Source organism: Saccopteryx bilineata, chromosome 5 (genome assembly GCF_036850765.1).
Source record: "Saccopteryx bilineata isolate mSacBil1 chromosome 5, mSacBil1_pri_phased_curated, whole genome shotgun sequence".
Lineage (NCBI taxonomy): Eukaryota > Metazoa > Chordata > Mammalia > Chiroptera > Emballonuridae > Saccopteryx > Saccopteryx bilineata.
This window is the reverse complement of record NC_089494.1, coordinates 229,835,380-229,856,341: the sequence shown is the minus strand read 5'-3', so window position 1 is coordinate 229,856,341 and position 20,962 is coordinate 229,835,380. Positions and strand designations below refer to the sequence as shown.

At 43.9% G+C, this 20,962-nt stretch overlaps 1 protein-coding gene across 3 annotated transcripts; it reads right to left on the bottom strand.

The window, feature by feature from the left end:
- Positions 1–2,645: 2,645 nt before the first annotated feature.
- OCIAD2 (OCIA domain containing 2) lies at positions 2,646–20,165 on the bottom strand. Of its 3 annotated transcripts, none has more exons than XM_066279724.1 (7): positions 19,958–20,165; positions 17,797–17,924; positions 11,261–11,357; positions 9,570–9,623; positions 5,436–5,483; positions 4,590–4,707; positions 2,646–2,830 (listed from the first exon to the last, which is right to left on the bottom strand). In XM_066279724.1, exons 2-7 carry the CDS (start codon positions 17,860–17,862, stop codon positions 2,749–2,751), a joined length of 465 nt encoding a protein of 154 aa, XP_066135821.1. In that variant the 5' UTR covers positions 17,863–17,924; positions 19,958–20,165; the 3' UTR covers positions 2,646–2,748. The 3 variants fall into 3 exon arrangements, with proteins under 3 accessions (XP_066135821.1, XP_066135823.1, XP_066135822.1); XM_066279726.1 differs by lacking the exon at positions 19,958–20,165 and adding an exon at positions 19,818–19,911; XM_066279725.1 differs by lacking the exon at positions 19,958–20,165 and adding an exon at positions 19,617–19,694.
- Positions 20,166–20,962: the final 797 nt, after the last annotated feature.

Here is a 20,962-nt window from a genome sequence, read left to right as displayed (position 1 = left end):
TTTTTCAGCCTGTCCATAGAAATCAAGGATCTCAAGGCCTCTTTATACTGTCCCTCTCCAAACTGGTATGATTTTTTAAGTCTGTGGAGCTGTTAAGCATCAATTGAAATCCATCCACTAAAGAAACAGTCCCTTTTCTATATTGGGTTTCCTGTGAAGCTGATGAACAACATCCCTGAGATTCTCGGAAACCTTGGCATGATCTACAAAGACGCCTCTAAGACATGTAGAGGGTCATTTGGGTGTGTGAAGTGTCCTAGGATGCATGCACTCTCATCTTTCTGAGGTCTTGAACAAAAAGTCATTACCCCAGTTTAGATTTGATCTTTTCCTGGAAGCCACTTTCGGATATAATAACCCTTTACTGGTTTAAAAAACTGAGGCCTGAATATTTTATCCAAATCACATGGAAACGGAATAATTTTAGTCTCATTTTTCTCATTTTAGACAGCCAGGTGGTACACTTAACGATGCCCAGGAATCTTAGCTAGACCAGTTGATTAGATAAAGGGCAGATCAGATACCTGTGATCAGATAAAGGACCAATCAAATTCGTGTCTGATTAGATTAAGCAAACTGGCTATGTGGTGGATTAGATTAAGCAAGGGGCAGGTTGGATCAGAGGATGATTAGATCAAGCAGTTGATTAGCAGCTGCTTGTATTACGCAGCTAATCAGGTTGAGAATCTGATTAAGTACCAATTAGATTAAACAGTTGATCAAATCAAGGGATTGAGCAGATCACTAATTAGATCAAACAAGCCAACTCGAGCTCTTTAATGGTCAAGAAAATCAAATAATGTTTTGGATCAACGGAGCTGATTAGTTCAGTGCCTGAGGATTAAGTGGTTTGATTAAGGTGGCAACTAGATTGAAGTGTCTATTAGATTAGCGACCAATCAGTGGTTGATTAGTGGCTAACTAGATCAACAACAGATGAGATCAAAGCTGGTCAACTAGATTAAACTAATAAGATTAATGACTGCTTGGATTAAGTGGCTGCTTAGTTCAAGGAGCAGATAAGATTAAATGGTTGATTAGTTCAAAGTGCTGAATTAAGGCATTGATTTGAATAGTGGCCCATCAGATTAAGCAGTCGATTAGTTCACACATGACTGATTAGATTAAGTGACCACCTGAAGCAGGTGATTAGATTAGCTGATTTAAGTTGGTGTTTGATTAGATAGGCTGTCATTTACATTAAGCAGCTAATTACAATTAAGGGTTGATCAGATAGATCAGCATGCAACACCATGTTGCTGATTAGATCAAGACAGAAGAGCGCTGATTGATTTAAGGGGGTGAGTAGATTGGTGACTGCTTAGATAAAGTAGCTGACTATATTACGGGATTGATTATAGATCAGTGGCTGATTGTGCCTGAGATGATTAGATTAGGATTCCAACCAGATGAGATGTTGAGTGGATCAGGCACCTGTCTGGATCAAGCTGCTGATTATATTAAGGGTCAAGCAGCTTGAAAAGTGCTGATTATATTAGCTAAACCTGCCATAAAATTGGTCCCCATTAGAAGAGATTTTTTGTTCTTTTAATTTTTATTGCCTTTTTTTTTTTAAGAGAAACATCAATTTGTTGTTCCAACCATTCATGCACTCATTGGTTGATGATTTTATGTGCCCTGACCAGGGGTTGAACCCACAACCATGGCATATTAGGAAAATGCTCTACCCAACTGAACTATCAAGCCAGGATAGTTTTTGTTATTTTTTTTTCTTGCAAGAAACCTGACTGTAGATAATCCAATTTATGGGGTTGAATTGGCTGCTTCTGAGCTCCCTATGACCCTAAAAGTGTATTCCTCTATGAATTAATTCTTCCCATGATTCCTCCTATAATAAGCTGTTCCTTGGGATAAAAAAAAAAAGGAACATTTGGGACATTGGTTTATCCCTGTAGGCTCTAGCAGTGTATTAAAAAAATCCAGCGCTTGAGTGCTATGAGCAAGTACTAGTTAGTTAAGCAAAACTCCACCATACTAATGAGGAATAAAGTCATTGAGGTTGTGGAAAGGACAGTTGATTCATGTTGTGACTCTTTCAAGTGACGTATTTTTCATTGTTGAAAATCTTGGCCAATACATCTTAGAAAGTACTCCACATACCTACAAGAAATGATCTTTCTTGCCCTGTGCTTCTATCTCCATACATGATTTTCTTCTTCGGGGCATGGCTTCCCAAGTTCTTCCACTTTCATTCCTGTCCTAAGTGGTCTTAAAACCCAGAACTAGAGCAGAGTGGAAAAGTGGATGGGGAGAATGAGAGAGAACTTTTAAATTCTTTTACTTCACTGGAAGCATGTTAGAATACAACATTTGTTCTTTTTTTTATTTTTTTATTGATTTTTTTGGAGAGAGGGGAAGAGAGAGAGAGAAAGAGAGGGAGAGTGAGAAAGGGGGGGGAGAAGCAGGAAGCATCTACTCGTAGTACTTGCTTCCTGTATGTGCCTTGACTAGGTAAGCCCAGAGATTTGAACCACCAACCTCACTGTTCCAGGTCACTTTATCCACTGCGCCACCACAGGTCAGGCCAACATTATTTCTTTTGGGGGTGTGAATTCTCCCACTATGTCCTTACATAGTCAAAAAACATACAGCGCTCAATTCATTTGAGAAAGAGAATCACAATGTTTCTGTTCCACTGTAAGTTTATTATTTTAAGGTAAACTTGAAAATTTTTAATGTTTACAAATTTAGAGGTTTAAGAAACTTTAAAAGCCACAGATACAGAGTCTAGGAAGCCGAAGGCTGTGAACGTCCTTCCTCACTCAGTCCATGCTTAATTTTGCACTCCTCACAGGTGAGCAGGCAGTGCCTAGGAGAAAAGAAAAGAAGAGGTTTGTGCTTTGACACTGGAAGCTATAGTCTTTATTTTATTTTATTTTATTTTTAAGTGAGAGGAGGGAGACAGATTCCCACATGTACTGGCCATGCTCTGCCCATCTAGGGTCATTGCTCTGCAACTGAACTATTTTTAGTGACTGAGGTAGAGGATCCAGGGAGCTATCCTTAACACCTGGGGCCAACTTGCTCAAACCAATCAAGCCATGGCTGCAGGAGGGAATGAGAGAGAGAGACAGACAGACAGACAATGAGGAGGGGTGGAGAAGCAGATGGCCACTTCTCCTGTGTGCCCTGACTTGGAATTGAATCTGGGACATCCACATACCAGGCCAATGCTCTACCACTGAGCAGCCAACCAGCCAGGGTCCTGGAAGCTATATATTAATGAAAGACCTTTTTCTATGCTGAAGTTCAAAGGCCTAATTTTTAAGGGAATAATAGAAGCTGTTTCTTGGTTTGAGAACACCTAATTTTATTTTTAAAAAGGCCAATAATAGCCTGACCTGTGGTGGCACAGTGGATAAAGCGTCGACCTGGAAATGCTGAGGTCGCCAGTTCAAAACCCTGGGCTTGCCTGGTCAAGGCACATATGGGAGTTGATGCTTCCTGCTCCTCCCCCCCTTCTCTCTCTATCTCTCTCCCTCTCTCTCTCCTTTCTAAAATGAATAAATAAAACAAAAATAAAATTAAAGAATAAATAAATAAAAAGGCCAATAATAATCCAATGTTGATTTCACAGTACTGTGCTGCCTCTCCAATAGAATCCACTGTTACAAGTGAGGGTCATTAGTAAAATGCATCCCCAATACTAGTCCTATAGTACAAAGAGCTATTACTGAGCACTGTCATAAATAGTCATTTCTATTTCTTACAATATTCCACAAAAACAATTCTGCTCACCATTTCATACCGATAAGAAGATTCAAGATCAGAGAGTTTAAGAAACTTTTCCAAAGCTACATAGTTTATTTAGTGAGTAGTAGAACTGGTTTTCAACTCAGGTACTTAGGCAAGAGACAATGCCTTTAACTCCAGAGTCCTACTGCTTACTAAATCCCCTAATGAGAATTTACTATATATCAATATATATTAACATAGTAAAGGCTCTGAAAAGTACTGCAGTAGAGAAATCTTTAAGCCTGACTGGTGGTGGCACAGTGGATAAAGCACCAGCCTGGGACACTGAGGTCCCATGTTCAAAACCCCAAGGTCGCTGGCTTGAGCATGGGATCATAGACATGATCTCACGGTCACTGGCTTGAGCCCAAAGGTCACTGGCTTGGCTGGAGTCTCCCCTCCAATCCCCCACCCCCGTCAAGGCAATCAACAACTAAAGTGCTGCAACTATGAGTTGATGTTTCTCATATCTCTCCCTTCCTGTCTCTTTCTCTCTCTCACAAAGAAAAAGAAGAAGAAACATGTTTAAATAGGGGGTTACCGCATGATTGTAGAAGCCATGTCCGCTGATTAAAGTGTTCTTTTGAGACTTGCACAATGCCTTGAATATAGTAGGTACTCACCAAATATTTGTTAAGCAAATGAAATAGGTAACTAAGTTAAATAATAAGTGATTATTAGTTGAATAGCAACAATTCAAAATTTGAGAGAAAAGAGGTTTTTCCCCAACATATGGATGTTAAGAAAGACTGTTTAATATTATAAATGGTGAATGATCTATTATTTACCTTTTATAATTATCTTCATTACAATCCCTCAAACAGATTACAAACCTGTTATGCCCTGGACCAAAACCAGCCCCACGCAGCTGATCATCAAGGGAGTGAAATTTACTCTGGCATGCTCTTATGTAGGATGCCTTTCCAAGGCCGTAGCCCAAGATACCAGCAACTGTAAAAGCAGGTTAGGAAGGACAGATTATATCAAAGGTTAGCATCTCCTCCCTTAGTTATCTTCTAGAATTTTCTTTACTAGTAGTAATTTTAATATTAAAAGAACCATGATAAATCAATGCACAAACACTCTGGGAGTGAAGCTCCCTAGTAAAGAACAGGATTAGGAACTGGAGAGCGCTCTTCCTCAGTTTTGATCTGGTGGGAGAAGGGCCAGGACAAGCAGCAAAGGTGTGACCCCAAGGCAAGCAGCCTGAGGGAGGCCCAGCCCGTAAACAAATGTCTGAGGTCACCAAGGCTGTGTCTGTACGCAGTCTCCAAATCACTGGGTAGGAAATTCTCTTTATGGACGGGAGTTTGGGGGGGCTGCAGTCCATGCTGCCAGGAGGGGAGAGAGGTCACGAGGCAGAGAAAACGTCTCAGGGAAGAGATCTCCAGCCTGCTCCTCCTGCTGGGGGTGAAGTTGTAGACTGAAGTGGAATGCACTCTCTCTGTACAGAATAGGTCTGCACATTACGAGTGGAAGAAGACGAAACCCCGAGTTTGTGGGAGGTGTATTAAATAGTCCCAGATTTTGAGTGAACTAAGAACTGTAAAGTGGCAAAAAATAAAGACTGATTTTTCAGAAAGTCAGTGCAGGCAATTTGGTTAACCTGGATATTTATATCTCCTGTTGCTATAAACATCCTTTTAAAATAAATTAATTTTTTTACTCCTATGACTTACGTGCAACTTTAGGCAATGATCCAAATCTTGGGTTAGCTGCTAAATAACCTAAGGAGTAACATATAAACCTTTTATTATTTCATTTTATTATTTCTTAGGATTTATAAAGTATAAAGAAACCTTCAAAATGTAAGATATACACAGATCCTTAATCAGAAGAAATGACCCTCAAAGACTTGTAACTCAATTCTTGATTGAATTTAACTCTCAAATAGCCAATAAAAAATTTTTTTTTCTTCTTTTCTTTTTCTGAAGCTGGAAACGGGGAGAGACAGTCAGACTCCCGCATGCGCCAGACCGGGATCCACCCGGCACGCCCACCAGGGGCGACGCTCTGCCCCTCCGGGGCGTCGCTCTGTTGCAACCAGAGCCACTCTAGCGCCTGGGGCAGAGGCCAAGGAGCCATCCCCAGCGCCCGGGCCATCTTTGCTCCAATGGAGCCTTGGCTGCGGGAGGGGAAGAGAGAGACAGAGAGGAAGGAGGGGGGCGGGGGGTGGAGAAGCAAATGGACGCTTCTCCTATGTGCCCTGGCCGGGAATCGAACCTGGGTCCCCCGCATGCCAGGCCGACGCTCTACCTATGAGCCAACTGGCCAGGGCCCGCCAATAAAAATTTTTAATTGAATTTCCTGGGGTGACATTGGTTAGTGAAGTTATACAGGTTTCAGGTGCACAATTCTGTAACATCATACACCTTGCACTGTGTTCACCACCCCAAGTCAAGTCTCGTCCATCACTATCTATGCCCCCTCTACCCTCCTTCACCTCCCCCAACCCCCTTTTCCTCCCCCAACCCCACACTGTTGTCTGTGTCTGTAAGGTTATTTTCCTTTGCTTAATCTCTTCACCATCAAATAGCCATTTTTGCAAAGTAGCAAGTGTTAGCATTAACACATGAAACAGACATTTCAAGACTTGTTTAAAGATATCAAGGCAAAGGTGGAGCCAACAACTTATTTCCAAGCAGTTAGTCACAGCCCCCTCCCCTTCTTGTATAACTCAACACAGAGATTCAACTGAGAGATTCACAGTGCCAGCCACATGTCAGTCAACAACAGGGAGACGTTAAGAGATGCAGCATCGGGTGATTTAATCCTTGTATCAACGTGATTAAATGTACTTACACAAACCTGGATGGTACAGCCTCCTACACACCTAGGCTGTGTGGTATAAGCTAGTGCTTCTGGGTACAGACCCGTAAAGCATGTTACTGTATGAAATAACATGAGATTAAATCAAGCTCAAGAGAAAGTGATGCAATCAAGACACACAGTAAACACAAGGAGTATGAGGATGCTGCCAGTGTAACATGGCACACTTTTTAAAAAAAAAAAAAAAAGTTATTTTTTTTTATTTATTCATTTTTTTAGAGGGGAGAGAGAGAGAGAGAGAAGGGGGGGAGGAGCAGGAAGCTTCAACTCCCATATGTGCCTTGACCGGGCAAGCCCAGGGTTTTGAACTGGCAACCTCAGCATTCCAGGTCGACGCTTTATCCACTGCACCACCACAGGTCAGGCCACATGGCACACTTTTAAGGCAAATATTTTCACAAGTGGGGTGACTACACTCTAAAATAATGATAAAAAATATAGTATAGTAATTACATAAGCCAGTAACACAGTTGTTTATTATCATTATCAAGTATTACGTACTATACAGAATTGTATGTTCTGTATAGAACATACAGCAGGTGTGTTTGCACCAGCATCACCTCAAGCACATGAGAAATACCTTGTGCTGTGATGTGACCATGGCTATGACGTCACTGGTTCATAGGAGGAGGAATTTTTCAGCTCTATTATAATCTTATGGGAGCACCATTGTATATGCAGTCTGTTGTTGACCAAAACATCGTTATTCGACACATGACTGTATACATACCACAATTTAACAATAAAAACATTACAACCAATGGTAGGCAGAATAATGGCCTCCTAAAGATGTTCACATCCCAATCTCTGGAAACTGTGAATCTGTTACATTATATAACAAAGAGAATTACGGTATAAAATGTAATTAGGGTTAATTAGATGACTTTAAAAGAGGAAGATAATCACTTGGATGATTGGATGGGCCCAATGTAATCGCAATGCTCCCTGAATGTAGAAGAGGGATTCAGAGACAGAACCAGACCGATGGCAGTATGAGAAGAACTTGGTGTGGTCGACAGAGGAAGGGGCCATGAGCCAAGAAGAAATGTGGGTGGTCTTCAGAAATGGGAAAGGGAAAGTAAGCCCAACAGCCCCAGAAAGCAACCCAGCCCTGCTGACACTGTTTCAGACCAAGACCCATTTTGGAATTCTGACCTCCAGAACTGTAAGAAAATAAAGTTGTACTGTTTTAAGCCACCATGTTCGTGGTAATTTGTTAAGATAGTCATAGAAAACTAATGCACAAACCTGTAAAAGTATATTTGCATACATACAAGAGGAGACAAATTTTGAGAAGTTTAATATTATAAAACAATCCCTAGATGCCGTGGCCATATTTAGAACTAGAACATCTCTCATCTTTGCTGGGTACAAATACTCTTTTTAAAATCCTGGTCATCAGCAGCATTCGCTATAATGGGCTTCAACAGGGTCAGGTGCCTTCTTGCTGCTTGGGAACTAGGCGATGTCTATGGGTTCTCTGGTGAGAAGGAGACGAGCAAGAAAGGAAGAACAGAGAGGTAAAGTGGAAAATCCTAAGGGGCAGGGCAAAGTGGTGTGGGGAGAGGCAGGGCAGCTGCTAGTCCTCATGCTTTGTGTACAAATTAGGATGCCCGTCCTCGGGCAAATACAGCCTCTGACCAGGACAAATGGCTCAAGGGATGACAGCTTGACAGATGTCAGCACCACTTACCTCCTCCCTGGAGCATCCTTGTCAAGGGAACAATCTGTCTAACCAATACTGAGACCCCTGGAAGACACAGGGACTCTGGTACAGAGACAGGCACTGGACTCGTTCCCCATGGCTGCTGGAACAACTTACCATGGACTTGGAGGCTTAACACAACACAAACTGGCTACCTTCCAGTTCTGCAGGTTAGACCCTCAAAATGGGATTCCCTGGATGAGTCCGTCTAAGTTGCTATAACAAGACTGAGGGGCTTATAAATGACAGAGATTTATTTCTCACAGTTCTGGAGGCTAGAGCCTAAGATGAGGGTGTCATACCTTTGGGGTTTAGGATTTTAACAAGCAAATCTGGGAGGAGGGGAGACACAAACATTCAGACCATAGGACTCAAATCAAGGTGCCAGCAGTGCGCCATCCCTTTCTGGAGGCTCTGCAGCTTCCGCCTTTCCAGCCTCTAGAGGCCGCCCACATCCCTGGACTCTGGACTCCCGGCCTCCTCTTCCGTTTTCCACGCTAGCAGCATTGGTATAGTCCTTCTCACACTGCCATACCTAGGGTTCTGTCATCTGATCCAACTTTTAAGGACCTATTTGATTACACTGGGCCCATCTCAGTAATCCAGAATAATCTATTTTAAGGTCAGCTGATGAGTAGTCTCTCCGTCTGCAACTTTAATTTCCCACTGTCACGTGACTCAACATGGTCACTCATTCCAGGGATGAGGACATCTTTCTCAGGGATGGGGGAAGTAGATTTATGCTGCACACAGGCAAAAGCCTGCATAAATAATTCCTTCCCGGGCCCTGGCCGGTTGGCTCAATGGTAGAGCGTCGGCCTGGCGTGCAGAGGTCCCGGGTTCGATTCCCGGCCAGGGCACACAGGAGAAGAGCCCATCTGCTTCTCCACCCCTCCCCCTCTCCTTCCTCTCTGTCTCTCTCTTCCCCTCCCGCAGCTGAGGCTCCATTGGAGCAAAAATGGCCCGGGCGCTGGGGATGGCTCCTTGGCCACTGCCCCAGGCGCTAGAGTGGCTCTGTTCTCAACAGAGCGACGCCCTGGAGGGGCAGAGCATCGCCCTCTGGTGAGCAGAGCGTCGCCCCCTGGTGGGCGTGCCGGGTGGATCCCGGTCGGGCGCATGTGGGAGTCTGTCTGACTGTCTCTCCCCGTTTCCAGCTTCAGAAAAATACAAAAAAAAAAAAATTTCTTCCCCACAAAATAAATGCCAAGTAACAAAGAGCTGCCAGGAGGGTCACAACAAGCTAGGCTCTCCGAAGTCAAAAACAAAAGCTGAGTCTTACCTTGGTGGACTAGTCCTTGGGTAACAAGCATGCTTATAAGAGAATAAGGCAGAGCTGTAAAACAAAAATGGCCGTCAATACTGGTGTGTTAGAACTAGGCACCTCACCTAGAAGTCAGGAAGAAACTCTTAAGTTACTTCTCTTACCTACCTTGGCAATGACATTTTTAGTCATTTGTGGTTTAACTTACCCAACAATAAAAAATATTTATTAAGTAACGCCTGATGAATTTTGTTGGGGTCTGCCCCAGGCACTGAACCTGACATATAGCTTTAATCTAAACCTAAACCCCATGATACTCCAATTCTGACATCCACTCTTACTGAATGGCCACCATGCACAGATTCTGATCACGACACACACACAGGCACCAATGCCTGTGTGTGTGGACATGTAGCTGTTGAATTTGGGAGTTGTCTTTACATACATATTTTGAAATTTTCAATCTGACATAAAAGTAAAAAAACCAGTATAATAAACTCCTGCCTATCCTATTGAGGACAGTCCTCTGCTTTTGTCTCTCATGACATTTTGTTGCACAATTTGGATAAGTATTTTCTGAGGATTACAAGAGGACTACAGTCATGTTCAACACAGGCGCTGTTTAGCTGTGGTTTTTAAAGCAGGCAAATGATTCTGGCAAAGGCAGTTTCTAGCTCTGTCAAAATGTGTTAAATGACTTCTTCCAAAAGCAGAGAGCAGTGATAAACATCTAGCTCTTCCTAGCAACAAAGACAAATTAAATAGCAACCAATTTTTCAACTCATATCTACCTAATGGTCAGCAAATCTACCTGATGGTCATACTGAAATTTTAGCCGACTAGGGCTTAATTACATTACTTACTCATAGATTGTCAGAAAAGACATGAACTGCTAGGCACACAATCAATCATCATAGCAACACATAATGAGTATCTCATAGTAACACATAATGAGTATCAACTTCTAAAGTGTTCCTTCCAAAACAACAGATACTGAATTGAATAATTTGAGAAATCAAAATGAGCATTTCAAAATAAAATTTTGAATATCCCTATGTCAGCAATGTGGCAAATTTGGGGACTAGATTTATAGGCTCTATAATGACACTTTCAAATGACAAATCATGAATTTTCTAAATTGGAAGAGACCTTAAAGCACAACGTGAATTGACATCTTTGTCTTATTCCTGTCAGGCAGGCCGAGAAAGGAAACGATGCAGCAGGAAAGGTTATTTCAGAGACATTGTAAGAGAAACATTAGTGGATGCTGCCACTTTCCTTTCATGCCACAAACGCTGGATAGGTACTTTCTATGTGTGAGCACTGTGCCTGGCTCGGGGTGAAGCAGTAAACCTGATCTTATTTCAGAAATCGATGATGTTAGAATCTAGTGGAATTTAGGAAGGTTTACTCTTTCAAGAAATTCTAAATAACACTCTCATTACACGTTCTGGGTCACATGAAGGAAAGTGTTAGGCGTGTGTCCCTTTTTGCTGCGGCAAAGTGCTCTGAATCAGATATTATGTCTGCCCTTAAAAGTGGTCTCAACAAGGATTTAAACTTGAAACAGGCCAGATATCAAAGTTCTTTAAGGAATTATGCAAAGTCCCTGCTCAAAACTAGATCTAACAAATAATTCTAATATGATACTGAGGCAGTTTATGGCAGCACAGATAGTGTTAACACAGGTTAAGAGGGGTGCAATTTACCTCTCTTCCAGAAACTTTCTTCTTGACATTCTCTGATAATCTTTGAAATCTCCTCTCTGTGGATGTGCAGTTTTGATTTCGGACAAAACAACAGGCTCTGTAAGGAAAGTTCTACGGTGAGTCGACTGAAATAATCAGGAAGGCATCTGCTGTTTTCTTGGAGGAGGGCAGGATGATCTCTCCACTCTGGTCCTGTGGCACGTTGTCCTGTGCTGGCTGCCAGCACAGTGCAATGACCAGTTTCAGCGGGAGCCTTCCAGCTGGGAAAACTGGATGGATGTAACCAAGGAAATAATCCCAGTTGGAGAAGCAAAGAGTGACTCATTGACTAGTGAGCATGGAGCAGATATCTGGTCAGAAAGAATTCCTGCTGAGGCCACATTTTCTTCCCCACCTCCAGCCTTTGTCCATGTAGTTTTGACTCCTGCACTGCTACCCACTCCTGTTGCCTACCTAGTTTCCTGCAGAACCAGTTCAGTGTGGCCTCCTGGGTGAAGAGATTCCCTTACAGTACACTATCTACACACCTGGGTTCACACTGAGAGCACTGGATTAAAAATTTTGTCTTTACAGACTTGCGTGCTGATTTGCCTACTCATGCTTCAGTATGCATTTTAAGCTATGAACTCATCAGCAGGCTGCTTTGCATTTTTCTACATAGTTTCCTTTCTTTCTTGACAGATTTTTAAAAACATATTTTATAAGTGGTCTGCATATAATTTCTGGTAAAATTATTGATGACTTTGATATAATTATTTTTATTAATTCTACAGTATTCATTATCACATTGATAAGCTATTGATTGTCTGCACTTCATCTTTCATGATCTTCCTCCCTCCGTTGTAGATATGTATGTACTATTCTTTAACTTAAAAAAAGTTTTTAAAATTATTTTTATTTATTTATTCATATTAGAGAAGAGACAGAGAGACAGAGAAAAGGGGTGGGGGGAGGAGCCGGAAGCATCAACTCCCATATGTGTCTTGACCGGGCAAGCCCAGGGTTTTGAACTGGTGACCTCAGCGTTCTGGTCAACACTTGATCCACTGTGCCACCACACGATATGTATGTACTGTTCACTCATTCTTATCCACATTCTCTACACTCATTCCCCTCTGCCCATCACTGCCATGCCAGGTGTTTAATGTGAACAAAATGTTCATTGTTTTGGGTGCATATCTTTTTTTTTTTTTGCATTTATCTTTTTAATGTAAATGGAATTGTTTTATGTATTTAATTTTGTTTTAAAAAATATTTTCAAGTCAACTCTATGCTTTTAAAATCTACCCCTTTAGGCCCTGGCCAGTTGGCTCAGTGGTAGAGCGTCGGCCTGGCGTGTGGAAGTCCCAGGTTCGATTCCTGGCCAGGGCACACAGGAGAGGCACCCATCTGCTTCTCCACCCCTCCCCCTTTCCTTCCTCTCTGTCTCTCTCTTCCCCTCCCACAGCCGAGGCTCCATTGGAGCAAAAGATGGCCCAGGCGCTGGGGATGGCTCCTTGGCCTCTGCCCCAGGCGCTAGAGTGGCTCTGGTCTCGACAGAGTGACGCCCCGGATGAGCAGAGCATCGCCCCCTGGTGGGCGTGCCGGGTGGATCCCGGTTGGGCGCATGCGGGAGTCTGTCTGACTGCCTCCCCGTTTCCAGCTTCAGAAAAATACAAAAAAATAAAAATAAAAATAAAAAGTAAATAAAATAAAATCTACCCCTTTACTATATTCATCTAGTCCTCTGCTCCTAACTGTTGCATAATTCTCCAGGATGCATTCAAGTCCCCACTACCACATGTCTGCTACAGGTCCACGTGAGAACATTTTGTAGATATGCATCTAGAAGTAAAATATAGGCATGCATATTTCCAGTTTGTCTAAGTCCTGCCACGCTGCTCTCCCCGCGGCTGTGCCAGACGCACTCCCAACAGCAGTGCTTGACGCTCCTCTAGGCCTACAGAGCCTGCGCAAGCCCACTTAAGCTCGATTCTGAGCAGGTTAGAGTAGAGAAAGGATTTTCTAACCTTGGCATTACCTAGTTTTCTAAATTTTGGCAGTGTAATAGGTATAAAGTAATAATTTATTGTCTTATTTGCATTTCTCTGATAACTAACGTGTTTGAGCATCTCTACATATTCTTCAGCCAGAAGGCCCTTTCTTCTCTAGCGCTAAGGTGATCAATCCCTGCAACTGGTCCTTTAGTTATATATTGGCTCATTAATTTTTTATTGTGATAAAATAAACAGAACATAATATTTACTGCTTTAGCCATTTTTTTTGTTTTGTTTTTTAATTTATTTATTTATTCATTTTTAGAGAGGACAGAGAGAGGGAGAGAGAGAGACAGAGAGAGAGAGAAGGGGGGAGGAGCTGGAAGCATCAACTCCCATATGTGCCCTGACCAGGCAAGCCCAGGGTTTTGAACCGGCGACCTCAGCATTTCCAGGTCGACGTTTTATCCACTGCGCCACCACAGGTCAGGCTGCTTTAGCCATTTTAAAGTACACAATTCAGCGACATTAAGTACATCTACAAGGTTGTATGGCCGTCATCACTATCTAGTTCTAGAACTTTCACATCACCCCAGAAAGAAACCTCAAATCTATTAAGCAGTCTCTCTTCTTCATTTTCTCTTCCTTTTAGCTCTCCCTCTTTCCCCGGCTGCTACTAATCTGCTTTCTGTCTCTATGGATTAATCTATTCTGTATATATTATGTAAATGGTATCATACAATAGATCAGTGGTTTTCAATTGCCAGTCCACAGACTGGTGCCAGTCTGCCAGAAATTTCATGCCAGACCTTGACCCACATCTGTAATCTCCATACAACATCAGGGTGGTTAACTCTTTCGTGCACCCGCATGAAATTTCTGGCAGACCAGCAGTTGAAAACCACTGCAACAGATGACCTTCGGTGGCTAGCTTTTTTTCCTTTGCATAATGTCTTCAAGGTTCATCCATGTTGTAGCCTGTATCAGTACTTCACTCCTTTTTATGACCCAGTATTCCATTGCTTTGTTTACCAGTTAATCTACTGATGAATTGTTGGGTGGTTTCCACCTTTTGGCTAGACTGAACACAGCTGCCATAAACATTCCTGTACAAGTTTCTGTTTGAACGTGTTTTTAGTTTAGGCCATATAATAATGCTATGCTTAACTAATTGAGGAATGCCAGACTGTTTTTACAGGAGCTGCACCATTTGACAAACCCACCAACAACGTATGAAGGTTCCAATTTCTCCACATCCTTGTCAACACTTGTTATTTTCTGTTTGGTTTTTCTTTTTAATTACAGCAATGCTAGTGGGTATAAACTAATATCTCATTGTGTATGTTTTTGTTTTGTTTTTTTTTGACAGAAACAGAGAGAGAGAGTCAGAGAGAGGGACCGATAGAGATGGACAGACAGGAAGGGAAAGAGATGAGAAGCATCAGCTCTTTGTTGTGGCAACTTAGTTGTTCATTGATTGCTTTCTCATATGTGCCTTGACCAGAGGGCTACAGTAGAGTGAGCGACCCCTTGTCAAACCAGCAACATTGAGCTCAAACTAGCAACCTTGGGCTCAAGTCAGCAATGATGGAGTCAAGTCTATAATCCCACACTCAAGCCAGTGACCCCTTGCTCTAGCTGGTGAGCCTGTGCTCAAGCCAGATGAGCCTGTGCTCAAGCCGGTGACCTTGGGGTTTTGAACCTGGGTCTTCTGCATCCCAGTCTGACGCTCTAGCCCAGGGGTTCCCAAACTTTTTACACAGGGGGCCAGTTCACTGTCCCTCAGACCGTTGGAGGGCCGGACTATAAAAAAAAAAACTATGAATAAATCCCTATGCACACTGCACATATCTTATTTTAAAGTAAAAAAACAAAACAAAACAAGACGGGAACAAATACAATATTTAAAATAAAGAACAAGTAAATTTAAATCAACAAACTGACCAGTATTTCAATGGGAACTATGCTCCTCTCACTGACCACCAATGAAAGAGGTGCCCCTTCCGGAAGTGCGGCGGGGGCCGGATAGATGGCCTCAGGGGGCTGCATGTGGCCCGCAGGGCCGTAGTTTGGGGACCCCTGCTCTAGCCACTGCGCCACTGCCTGGTCAGGTTATCTCATTGTGGTTTTGATTTGCATTTCTTTAATGACTAATGCTATTGAGCACCTTTTCATTTGCTTCTTTGATATTTTTATCTTATTTGGAGAAATAGTATTCAAGTCCTTCGCCCCCCCCCCCTTTTTTTTACTTATTATAGAATTTATTGATTTAAAGTGTATAATTCAACTTTTTTTTTAAGAATATTCACAGGTATTTGTAACCATCACAGCAATTTTAGATTCTCAGCACTTTACAAAAAAATACTTTAATTTTCACCCTCTTCCTCCCTAGCCATCCAGAACCAAGCCAACTGCCAATCTGCTTGCTTTCTCTGTGTATTTGCCTATTCTAGACCTTTAATTTTTATTAATGTATTTTATCTGGTTTAGTTCTAGTTTGTTGATTATTTTAAGTCATGAGAAGATATTTGTTAGATTCTGTCACATGCTGTTTTGGAGTCATTTGTCTTTTTGTTTTTGAATTGTAAGAACACTGTATATATTTTGGATGCTAGACATTTTTTTTTTTTACAGAGACAGAGAGTCAGAGAGAGGGATAGATAGGGACATACAGACAGGAACGAAGAGAGACGAGAAACATCAATTATCAGTTTTTTTGTTGCGACACCTTAGTTGTTCATTGATTGCTTTCTCATATGTGCCTTGACCATGGGGCTACAGCAGACTAACCCCTTGCTCGAGCCACTGACCTTGAGTCCAAGCTGGTGAGCTTTGCTCAAACCAGATGAGCCTGTGCTCAAGCTGGCAACCTTGGGGTCTCGAACCTGGGTCCTCCGCATCCCAGTCCGACGCTCTATCCATTGCGCCACCACCTGGTCAGGCTGGATACTAGACTTTTATCAGATAAATGATTTGCAAATAATTTCCCCCATTCTGTGGGCGGTTCATTGTTTTTGTTTGTTTGTTTGTTTGTTGAAGCAGAAGAATTTATTGGCCGTGCAGGAAGAAAGAGCAAAGGGGACCTTGGAGGCAGGTTCAGGGGTTAGCCTGGGCAAAGCTGCCGCTCCCACTGCTCCGTGGTTTAAGTCTCATGGGGACCCTTAGAGCTTAGGAGAATGAGGGGGCAAGGAAAACATACCTGGGGGAAGAAGAGGGGAAGAGGAGAAGGAAGAGGGAGAGGAGAAGGAGTGGGGGGGAGGGAGAGGTGTTCTCAGAAGAGCGCCTCATTCATTTTAATTTATTCCTTACTAAAAAGTCACAGTAGTATTTCCTTATTTGTGAATTATTTATGTAGGTCCTCTGCCAAGTCCCTCTTAGAGTTTTGGTGTTTTCCCCGCTGAGATGCAGGTCCTTGGCTTTTAAATTTCACCTTGCTGATTTGCCTGTGTTGGTTTTGGAACTCTGTAGCAGACGGCAGTGTGAATGATGGTCACCATTTCTGGAGCCCTTTCCCATGGCGGTGCACTGTGTGAAGCACTTTGCATGCATTAACGAGGCAGGAGAGCCCTGTGGCACCTGCGCCTTCAGAGCTCTACAAGCAACGCAAGCAGGCGACCTCTCCCTTCTTTCTCTACAGGTGCTCACAGCGCAGTGCACAAAGGTGGTGGACAGGCGAGTCTCAGTGGCCAGAGGAGCTGTTTTCATTCTCCACTCACCTTGCTTCCTCCCCTCCTCCAAACACACACACACACACACACACACACACACACACACACACGTCGGGGGCAGGGGCCTCAAATATCACAGTAACTGAGTCCTGTAGTCAAAATTGAAGCTCCTGCAGAGCCTCCCCAGAGGAGGTCTGGAGATCCTCCTTTATAAGACCCTAAATGTTTAATGGCTCTCCATTTCACAAAGGCAACTCAGGTGACTAAATACTTCTCCCTGTGACTTGATATCACTTGTCCGTTTGGCTCACCTAAACTTTGTCCTTAAACATCACCTCCTCCATAAACTATTTTTAACTTGAAAAGTGATCCCAGAGAGCAAGAACTTCCTTTACCCCTCACAATACTTTTCTCTGTTCTTCATTTATGTGTTCCTGAACATGCAGTATTCATCCTCAACATGATGAAAAGTTGCGTTCTCAATCTGATGGCTAATTTAGTAGTTAAGGGCTCTGCTGTTGTGAACAGGAACACCTATCAGCAGCACATATTTAGTTAAGGTTAGCCTTTGTAACAAAAAATGTAAAAAGCAGCATCATGTATCATTCTGTTCGATTCAGTGAAGGGTCATGCTCGGTCTGGGGAAACCTCTTCAACACTGATAGCCTATGTAAGAGTTGGTTAAGCTGGATGCTAAATAGGGAAGAGTAAAGAAGGGATTTTGTAAATAAAAATTTTAAAGGTGCTTTTCAAGGTAGTCAAAAGCACACTTTTCTTCTCTATTCCATTTTCTCTGAACCCATCCAACAACAAAAAAGATGACTGGTCAAGGATGAAGTTTAAGGCAAGTCCCATATGATGTTCCTCTTTGGATGGCAAACTAAAAATATACCTGCTTGCTTAGTGGTGGCAAGTGAGGAGGTTTATCGTGGTTTCCGTGAGTCGACACTGATGCCATGATGACTCGGTCTTCACGTCTCTTCTAGTCAAGTGGACTCAGCTTACCGATTGACCTGATGTCTAAGAAAAGTAGAAGAGAGTCACCGTGCTGTGACGGAATGTTCATCTCAACCTTAAAACACCCTTAATATCAACACACCCATTTGGAAAACTTGCTTTCATTTTGTCATTAGTCTTAATACCCAACCACCTGTGAACTAACTTCCTAATGCTTCTCCCCCACCAACACATGCACGAATATGAATGTTCTACTGCCTATAACTTGTGCCATAAAAAGACTTGCAGTGCATTACAAGGCCACTAACTACACAAATATTTACTGAGTGGCTATATGTGCTAGGCCAGGGGATATAATAGATAAGGCACACTCTGTGCTAAAGGAATTCAGTCTAAAACCCTTTTTAGACTGTAAATCATAGAGAAGCTTAGGGGCTCATATTTAGGGGGGCTCAATAAATATAAATGTCTAAAGAAATAAAAGCGAAGACAAACAAGTCAGCAGTGACACAACATGTCAAGGGCTCCCCTGGAGCTATGCCAGGGTGCTAAGGAGGAAGAAGAAAGGTCTAGTCTCTCTGGTCAGATTTGAGACATCAAAAACTAAGACTCTCAATCTTATAAAGGGTGATGGACTCCCCAGCATAAGAATCAAGGAACTGACTGAAAAGGAATAGCTAGCACAGAAGGGAGGGAATGAAAGGAAGAATGAGTCATTGGTGTCACATGCCTCAGAAAAGTGACTTGGCAGTGAGGGACATAGTCCGGGTGGACTGTGAGTCCCCACCTGGCCAATGGCCGCTGCACTCTGCAGCCTTGGACTCCATGACTACCACTGATTTCCCTACAAAATGAGTATCTTTTCATACACAATTCTGCTTCCTACTAAACTGTCAGGCCCATGAGCCAAGGGGGCCCTTACCTGTACCAAGTTTCACCCTAGGTACCTAATATTATTGTAGAGATAGCATGATACCCTATAGCAGACAGTCCTGAAATCAGAAAGACCTGAATTCAGATCCTGTCTCTACTCCTTGCCAGCCCTGTGCTTTGGGGTTAATGACTTGATAGGTCTGTGCCTCAATTTTCTCACCTGGTAAGTGAGTGTAACGGACAAGCAACCTTGAGGGGCTGTTGCAAGGATGAGGGATGAGGACGAAGGATGAGGGCTGAGGAAGAAGGATGAGGTCCCTAAGCCCCAGCTCTGCACCCAGCAGCGGGCACAGTGAGTGTGTGAGCGGTAAGGGCAGCTGACAGAGTGGACCTGGGCACCTCATTTCGTGAATATCTCCAGGAAATCTTGGCTAGCCTAAGGCCAAATTGGAATGTGTATGCTTAGGGTTAGGCCATTGCCTTATATCAAGAAGCAAAGATACACATCTCAGCTTCGGTGGTCAGGTCCGCTGCACTAAACCATCATCAGCCCACGTCTAAGCAAACCTTCTGAGGGTCTTGCCTTCCAGGTGCAGCTCCCACCAGCACACCCGTGTTTGGTTTGTGGTCCCTCTGCTTCTTTAGTGTGTGTGTGTGTGGGGGGGGGGGGGGGTTGGAGCGGAGAGGGAGGAGGAGGAACACAAATAGGTGGGCAGGGGAGGGAGGTGCGCAGCAGGATGGGGGCGGGGCGCGCGGTCGGAGGGACAACGGCACGGGGCCACGACGCTCTCGGGTGGGCGGAGGGGCTAAGCCCAGAATCAGTCTGCCGGGATCCCCTGCCACCCTCCAGTCAAAGGCCGCCTGCACACCCCAAGCCCCAACCTTGGCCAGGTGGCGGAGCGGGGCCGAGCGGAGTTGGCAGAGAGACTCCAGGCGGCCATGCGGATCTGCGCAGGCGGCCATGCGGATCTGCGCAGCCCGAGCGATCTGCGAGGTACCGGGTCCCTGAGAACCCCCGGAATGGAGCGGCCAAAGGAGGTCACCCCCTCACCAGCTCTCCCGCGGCCACCCCGGCGGCCTCACCCGCGAGAGGATGACCCCAAGCGCGCGTCCCCTGGGTGCATAGAGCCGGGCACGTCTCCCCCCGCCGCCGCGGCTGCACCGGGCCCGCTGCCCGCCTCCCGGCCGCCCTGCCCCGCGCCCCGGAGCCGCACGGCCCTCACCTCTCGCCGCCGACCTCCCCTGCAGTCTTCTCTTTCCTCCGCTTGCTCCGCCCCTTCGCTCGTGGCTTCTCACTCGCTCAGGGCATTCAAGCAGTGCAGCCCTATTTCCTCCTCGCAGTCCCTTCCTCTGTCGGCGCCATCAGCACCCGCAGTCAGCTGTCAGGCCCAAGGCGGGCTCTTGCTAGAAACTCCCACCCATCCCCAGTAATTGTCCCGACACCTGGTAGATCCTACCTCCTTGATGTCTTTACATGGCTCCTTTCCTCCCATCAATAACGAAACAATCACTGACTCAGCACCCTCCCTGAGCTTGGCATAGACTTCACTTATACAAAAGCTTTTTTTGTTTGTTTGTTTTTTTTTTGAGAGAGAGAGAGACAGACAGACAGGGACACACAGAAAGGGAGAGCTATGTGAAGCATCTGTTCTTCGTTGTGGCACCTTAGATGTTCATTGATTGCTTTCTCATAAGTGCGTTGAGGGGTAGGAAAGTGGGGCGCGTCCAGCCCAGCCAGTGATCTCTTGCTCAAGCTACTGACCATGGGGTTTGAAACCTGGGTCCTCTGTGTCCCAGGCCAACACTCTATCCACTGCCCACTTCTTGGTCAGGCCTGAAGTCTTTTTTTTTATTGATATATATGTTAACTAGTGTCACCCTAGTAAATTCAATTAAAACTTTTTAAATTGAGATGTAATTAACATAACATTATATTTGTTGTAGGTGTACAACATAACGACTCCATATTTGTGTAAGTTGCAAAATGATCACCACAATAAGTCTAGTTAATCTTCATCATTTTACACAGTCTCTCCCAAATTGGTCCCCCTTGGGAGGAGAAATTTTAAGATCTACTCTTTAGCAACTTTCAAATGTGCAATGCTGTATTATTAACTATAGCCATCATGGTGTGCATGCTCCTGACTGGGATCTATCCAGCACACCCACCAGGGGCGATACTCTGCCCATCTGGGCCGTTGCTCTGTAGCAACTGGAGTCATTCCAGC